Source organism: Cordyceps militaris, assembly GCF_000225605.1.
Source record: "Cordyceps militaris CM01 unplaced genomic scaffold CCM_S00006, whole genome shotgun sequence".
In the NCBI taxonomy this organism is placed as follows: domain Eukaryota; kingdom Fungi; phylum Ascomycota; class Sordariomycetes; order Hypocreales; family Cordycipitaceae; genus Cordyceps; species Cordyceps militaris.
The window spans coordinates 3,121,625-3,130,237 of NW_006271974.1; the positions used below are offsets into that span (position 1 = coordinate 3,121,625).

The window sequence follows — 8,613 nt, forward strand, 5'->3', positions numbered from 1 at the left end:
TGTGGGTTTATAAGTAGCGAGCTGATGGAGCGCATCAGAGTACTTGCGAAATCCGCCAGTGCATGGTGTACAAACAAAAGAGCAGCAGGTCACCTGCATTCACTCATGTAGTTCAAACTGATCGGCATACTATCTTTATAAGAAACCATTTCACCGTACATAATACTGGCTGTTCTAGACCGATTGCTGTCGCTTGATTGGCTTTTACCGTTTCGATGAGTATCGTAAGCGCCATCGCTTCCAAAGTGCAAGGAAGCCTCCTTGACGCGTCATTCTCCAGACATTTCCTGCATTTTCTATTCGCACTCGTGAGGCCGCTGCATCATGGCGACGAGCTGTATCCCAATAGCCTGTGCCAACGACGCCTGTCGAGATTCGTGGATCTTCCGCCCGACCAGGCTTTCTATCCATATTCCATATTCCATATGGAAGGTTTTTCGTATGGATTAAGGTACCCTCGTCCGTATGGAACTTATTCCATACGTATGGAAATACAAGAAATGACGTCATAGCCATCTCGGAGCCAACTGGTGAGCATGTACGGAGTACCCTACACCGAAAACACAGCCGTAATGGTTTCACACTTTCGTCATGTGTAATTGCTTTTTGCTTGCAAAATTACTACTACTACTATTATTGTGTATTTCTATGCTTGTGAAATATGAAGTATCGAATGCTTATTGTGATCTGATAAATGTATAGAGAGGGCAAGGATAAACAATATCCCCATGCATGGAATCCATATTCCATACGTATGGAATACGAGCTTCCCGTATGGAATATGGAATATGGCGTATGGAAAATTCCATATGGATTAACTAATCCATACGCGTATGGATAGAAAGCCTGACGCTCACTCTGGTATCTAGCTTTACCACAACTGTCAATCCAGATGGCGCGTTCTTCCAAGATTACAACGGCAAGTTTGGCTGGTACGACGAAGCTCTCAGCAAACCAACGCAGACCCACCGTCAGAAATGGGAGCAGGACATGACAGCAGTGCTTGAGCTCATGCCAGATCTTAGCTTTCTGGTCTCCCGGCTGGGCCGTCTGTCCGTGGCGGATGAGTTAACCCGCGGATTGGCGTATATGATGGACGATTATCGCAAAACTACACCACTCTGGCTTGCTTTTGCCGTCCAAGTCTACCTCGACATTCTGCACACATTCGGGCAAACCTGCGATGGACTCGGCACGATGCAAGCCGAAAGTCGTAGGATAAAGCAATTGATGCTGGATGTGCCGGCCTCGTCGCGCTGCGAAGTCCTTCGAGCCGCCGGTCTCTGGGACGACGACCCGATATGGGCCGCGCAGAAGCTCGCTGTCGAGGCCGGGATACTCCCCAGCGTCCGATCTCCGCCGTTCAAGTTTCTGCGACGCAATCCCATGTACTGCAGGCTTTTGATACAAAATATGCGAGCCACGGTGCAGAACGTGGGCTTGCCATATGCCGCGATGCTAGGCGCCCTCGTCGGCGTGGTACAGCTGTACCATGCGCTTCACCATGAGGGCCTTCTAGCGAAGGATTGTGTCTGGGAAGATCTGCTGGCGCTTTGGACGTTGCAGGGTAATGCGTCCTTCTTCGTCGGCGACTTACCCACGACCAAAGAGGCGTACTTTACGAACTACTGCCTGAGCATTGGTATCGCACAGAGCACTGCCCCGATAAGAGAGCTTATCTTATCTATACCAGCGATAAGTATAGATAAGCAATAACCTTAAGTATCTTAAGATATAGTATTATCTTATAACTTAAATTATATAGCCTAAGGCTAGGAAATAGGATATATAAATTAACTAGTTATCCTTTATAACTTTATTTAATATAAAGCTAATTTTCTTTATTATCTTTACTTTCTATTATTCCTTTATAAGCTATATTAACTATACTACTATCTTATATAACTATATTAATACTTTATAGTTATAAGCCTAGAAGGTTTTAATTATATAAGGTATTTATTATAACTTAAAACTTTTTATAATATTTATATTATATAAATTTCTTTCTTTTATTATTACTTTATTTATTATTATTATTATTATTATTATTATTATTATTATTATTATTATTATTATTATTATATAATATTTTATTATTTTATTATTCTATTATATTATCTTATACTAAAGCTATAGTCTTACCTAGACTTAAATAATATAACTTAGAAAGTTAGTTTAACTAGATTTAAGCTTTTTAATCCTTTATAATAAATATATAAATAATTATTAATCCTATAAAAGAGAATAATATTAAAGATATATTAAATCCTTTTAATATACCTATAAAGATTAAAATATATAAGGTAGAACTTTATAAAGTTATAAAGCTTAAGAAACCTATTAAAATAAACTTTAAAATACTTAATATACTTAAAGCCTTATCTAATTAAAAGTAATAAAAATATAAGATTACTTTATAAGTATATAAGGAGAGTAAAACTAAGCTAAATAAGGTTTATAAACTTAATATATTATCTATTAATCTCTATTTAATAATTAAAGTATATAATAAGCTTAAAAAAGAATACTTAAAAGGTTATACTATTTACTAATTAGTTAAGAGGCTTAAGTTAATTATTACTTTAAATATAATATATATAAAGGTTAAGGTAGACTATACTTATAAGAGTATACTATAAGATATATATTAAAGGAATATTAGTATTAAGAAATAGCTTAAGAATTAGGAAATAATATATAATTATATAAATATACTTAATATACTATTAACTAATAGTTATCTTATAATTAATAATTTCCTTAAAGCTATTAAAATAACGCTATACTTAGAATAGGCTTTATTATAGCTATATAAGAATAAAATTTATATTACTTAAGGTAAAAGACTAAAAATAACCTTATTAGAATATAAGACCTCTCTTTATATAAGTAATAAGCTATAACCCTTAAAATTAGCTTCTATATATAGTATACCTTATAGTAATAAAAAGTATAGAAAGGATAAGCCTAAGGACTTTATATATCCTTATAATACTAAAAAGAGGTATTAATAAAAGCCTAAAGATATAAAGGAGTTAGGCTTAAGCCTATTCTAGCTAGACTTAGCCTAAGGCTACTATAGGTATACCCCTAGTATACTCCCTTTATATACTATAGTAGATAGATAGACTAGCTTTTCTTCCTTTCTTACTCTATAAAAGAGTTAATACTATTATAATACTTATCTATAAATACTTTAAGGCTAGTCTTTAATAATTAACTCTTTTCTATATTAATACCTTTTTTACCTAATTAAAAAAAAAGCTAATAAAATAAAAGTAATAATAATAGAATTATAACCTAAATAATAGTTATTAATAGCTAAGGCTTACTAAGTACTTCTAGCCTAGACTATAGCTATAATAAAGTAAAATATATTCTTAAAAAAGGAGTTATAATAACTATAAGACCTTTTTAATACCTAGGCTATAGCTAACTAAAACCCTTAAAGCTAGATAGTAGTATTAAAAGGTACCCCTTTTTTAGCTAATCTACTTATAGTTTTATAAAAGCCTTTACCTATAAGGGAGAAGTTTAATAGTAATCTTAAGGTATTTATAAGATAAAAGTAAGCTATAGTATATAAGCTAGAGACTAATATAGACTTTATTAGCCTTTTAAAGTCTTAATTTATATATATTTAAATAAACCTTAATATTATATTATAATTAAAGGTTATTATATATTTTAAAGTAAATAGCCTTTAAGATATAATAAACCTATATAAATTCCTAAGATACTTTAAAATAGTATTTAATAACCTTTATTAATAGTTTATAATAATAATAAACCTTAGTATAATCTTATAAGGTAATAAAGAATCCTTTAATTACTATTATATATACTTTAAATAAAAATTAGCCTTAGCTAGTAGTTTTATATAATTAAATAAGGTTAAGCTAAGTAAACTTTACTTTATACTATTAGTTATAATAAAAATACTTATAATTAGCTATAATATTTTTTAAATAAATTATAATAATATAATTTAGGTATTTTAAAAGATAGTAATTAATTTTAAATTATATAGAATTAAAGAGTAATATTAGGCTAGATTATAATAAAGACTATAAAGGTAGTATATAGACTATAAAAAGGATATCTAAATAATAGGTATTTATACCTTTAGAATTAAACTAGCTACTAATAGTATAACCTTAAATAGTATATAATCTAGAAAGTATATTATATAGGTATTTAAGATAGTACTTAATATATATTAAGAGGTAAGGTAATATCTTTACTATAAAAGGATAGGCTATATAATTATAGCCTATAGGCTTAAGCTAGTTAAATCTTTAATACTAGTCTATATAAGTAGTATTTCTATAAAGGACTAATTTAATAGCTTAAGAAAAAAAGATATTTAAAGATAAGTCTCCTTTTAAGTATATTAGCTATAGTAAAAGGTTAAAAAGGAATAGGTAAGTAGAATAAGGTAGTCTAGAAAAAAATAGTTAAATAAATAAATATTAAACTATTCCTTATCTTTACTATTTTAAAAGTATATATACTAATAAGTACTTTTATTAACTTAGGTTATAAATACTATAGAGTAATATAAAAGGGGGTAGTAAATAGGCTATACTTTAAAAGAATCCTATTACTAACTAAGTAAAGAATTAAGTTAGTTATAAAGAAAGAGGTATTAGAGTTTATAATATTTAATATAGTAAAGGTTAAAGTAGATATTAATAGCTAGGTATTCCTAGTCTTACTCTATATAATACCTATATTATTAAGGCTAATAATACTTAAACTACCTTAGCTTATTTACTATAGGCTAATAATAGATATAAAAGGGGGCTTTATTTACTTTAAGATAAAACTATACTAGAAGATATATATAAAAAACTATAGGAAGAATAAAGAAGGCTTAGTATTATTTAATAGAAGCTAGTTCTATTACTAACTTAAGGTAGACTTTAAAGAATACTATAAGGTAATATAGATTATATTAATAAGTATTTATAAAATTAATACTATTCTCTATTAAAAGCTAGTTAGGGAATAGATAATCCTTTAGTAATATAAAAAGTTTAAAGACCTTTTCTAAAAGGAGGATATAATAGTATTACTACCCTACTAAGAAGGGTTTAACTATAAGATTAAGATTAAAACTAAGTTAGATAGTATACTAGAATAGCTACTATATAACTACCTTTACTATATACCTTAAGACTAATTACTAGAATTATAAAAGTAGTTAATATCTTTATTAAATAAAGGTTAAATAAGAGTAAGTTTATCTCTAGCTATAATACTAGTACTTTTAATAAAGAAGTTAAATAAAGGGTAGTATTTCTATATAGACTATAAAGGGCTTAATATAATCTTAAAAAATAATAAATACCTACTCCTACTTATTAAAAAGATATTATAGGCTTTCTTAATAATAAAATAGTATATAAAGCTTAATATTTATTTAGTATTTTATAGGCTATAAATAAAAATAGGGTTTAAAAAGTTTATAGCTTTCTAGACCTAGTTTAGCCTTTTTAAATAGCTTATATACCCTTTTAGTCTCTTTAAAGTACTAATAATATTCTAATAGTATATTAACTATATACTAGGTAACTCCTTTAATAAATATATAATAGCCTACTTTAATAATATCCTAATCTATACTTTAAAGTTCTTATAAGACTATAAAGAGAAAGTATAGGTAATTTTAGGCTACCTTAAGGATACTAGTCTTTATATAGACCTAATAAAGTATAACTTCTCTATAAAAATAGTAAAATACCTAGGATTTATTATATAAGTAAAGGTCTTATTAATACTAGACTTAAAAAAGATATATATAATCTATAATTAAAAAGTGCCTACCTTAATAAAAGGGGTTTAAAGCTTTAATAGATTTATAAACTTTTATTATAACTTTATTTTAAACTTCTTAACTATATAGGAGCTACTTACCTAGCTAATAAAGAAGGGTATACTATTTATATAGAATAAAGAAGAGGTAACTATATTTAAGATATTAAAATTATTATTCTTATTAAGCCTATACCTAAGCCTTTAAGACCTAATAAGGAAGATACTAGTAGAACTAAATACCTTTAGTATAGAACTAGGTAGCTACTAATTATAGGTTAATAAGGATAAGGTCTTCTAACTAGTAGCCTACTACTTAACTAAGCTATTAACTATAAAGTAGAACTATATAATCTATAATAAAGAGCTTTTAATAGTTATTATATACTTTAAAGTATAAGAACTTAAGCTTTAAGGATAAGAAAACCCCTTTATAATCTTAACTAATTATAAAAACCTTAAGTACTTTATAAAGCTATATTTACTATTAGAATAATAGACTAGGTAGGTAGAGTTCTTTTCCTAGTTTTAATTTTAGTTATATTACTAACCTAGACTACTAGTATAATAACTAGATACCTTTAGTTAATAAGAGGTATATAAAGATAACCTAGAAAGATCTTTAAGGGAGATTATAAGGCTAATTAATATTATAGTAATTATAATAATAAATATAAGTAAATAATACCTATTACTATTCTTAAACCTAAAGTTCTTAATACTATAGGAAGATAATATAATATTAAACCTAAGCTACCTTATTAAGCTAATAGCTATATACTAGAGTGCCTAGTCCTTTCTAAAGAAGGCTAAGACCTATAAATAAGTTATAGACTATACTATTTCTACCTACTAAGGGCTCTAGTTTAAAAGCTACCTATAGATTCTAAGCTAGGAACTACTAATAACTACCTTAATAAAGAGGGTATACTCTTTACCTATAGTAGTATACCTAGGGAAGAATATTATATTCTTACTACTTATATAGGATTACTATTAGTCTAGAATATTTTAGGATATTATATACTATATCTAGAATTATAAGTATTTTAAGGTATATAAGTTAAGAAAACTATACTAAAGACTCCTATAGCTAATTCCTATTAAGGAGTAGTATTAATAGTAAATCTTAGTTAATTTTATAATAAACCTATTAGCCTAAAAGGAAGGCTAGCTATATTTCCTAATAGTAATTATTAATTAACTATTAAAGTATATTTAGCTTAAGATAATAAGCTTTATAATAGTAAAGGATTATATAATATAGTTTTTTTTATACTAGTAATATTTCTATAGATTCTTTAACTAAATTATAAGTAATAAAGGATTAAACTAGGTTAATAAATTCTAGAGAATACTATACTACCTAACTAGTACTAAGTAGCTCCTATTAATAGCCTTCTACCCCTAGATAGATAGTAGGATAGAATAAGCTAACTAGGAAGTATAGGTAGTACTCTATATACTAGTTATATACTCTTAGTATAACTAGCCTACCTAGTTACTAATAGCCTAGTTTATATTTAATAACTAAGACTTATCTATTATAAATTTTAACCTAAACTTCCTACTATATAGCTACTATAAACTAGCTATATAGCCTATAATAAGGCTACTAACACCTTCTAAGTCCCCTATAGAAAGGGTAAAGGTGTTTTTTAAATATATTAAGGAGGGCTTAGAGCTAGCCTAGGCTATAATTATATATACCTAGCAATAGGTTAAAGAGGCTATAGATAACTCTTAGTTAATAATAGGCAGCTCTAAAGCTAGAAGAATAATCTCCTATTACCTAGTATATCTAGCACTTACCTATACTATATAATTAAATAGAAGTTATATAATATAATAACTTTACCTCTTACCTTATATATACCCTATTAGTTCTAATAGGTTATAAGCCTAGTAGTACTTATATTATAAAAGCTACTAATAAAATAAAGGAAAGTATTAATTTCTTACTAAATTTACCTACTATTTATATAAACTAATATTTACTATAAAACTTAAGAAATTTATAACTCCTTATATATAGAAAAAGGAAAGACCCTAAACTCTAGCTAATTTAGAGTATATTTAATAAGTCTATTTACTATAAAAATTCTATATAAAGAAAAAGAAATTCTACTATTATACCTTACTTAGTAATTTATATATAGACTCTATATACTTATTTTATATATATTATAATATAAATTTACTTAGTATAGTTATAACCCTTTAAATAGATATATCTATTAAATTACTTACTATAATCTATAGTCCTAGATATACCTATTAGATTACTTACTATAATCTATAGACTATAAAAGGTATATAGTAACTACTTACTTAGTAAGAAGAATTTCTTATTATTTACTTAAATACTTCTTACCTTTAAATAAATATAAGGTATTTAGTTTAAAAAGAGAGATTATATATTTAGTTTATTATTCTTCTTATTATCTTAAAGTTTTACTCTCTTAATAAGTAATACTATTAATAACTTAACTTCTATATATAAGTTAAAATCTTCTTATAGCTTTATTACTTATTTTATTATTTAATACTATATCTTTAATACTAAAGGAGGTACTAAATATCTTAAAGCTTAAATCTAAAAGTAGCTAGGTTAAATAGAAGTTAAAGATAATTAATATACTAGGACTTAGTAATCTTAGTAGATTACTACTAAAAGGCTAAAGAAATAGCTTTATCTTAACTAAGGCCTATAATAATAAGACTATAAAGAATCTTATCTAAAAATAAATATAAAATTAAGTCTATATTATTACTTTTATTAATATAAGCTTT

The 8,613-nt window shown here is 26.8% G+C and overlaps 1 protein-coding gene across 1 annotated transcript; it reads left to right on the top strand.

The window, feature by feature from the left end:
* Positions 1 to 324: 324 nt before the first annotated feature.
* Positions 325 to 1,770, top strand: CCM_08240 (uncharacterized protein; the record flags this gene model as incomplete). The annotated part of the gene is made up of 4 exons (XM_006673378.1): positions 325 to 439; positions 513 to 530; positions 842 to 1,699; positions 1,766 to 1,770. The coding sequence occupies 4 exons, from the start codon at positions 325 to 327 to the stop codon at positions 1,768 to 1,770; spliced, it is 996 nt and encodes a 331-aa protein (XP_006673441.1).
* Positions 1,771 to 8,613: the final 6,843 nt, after the last annotated feature.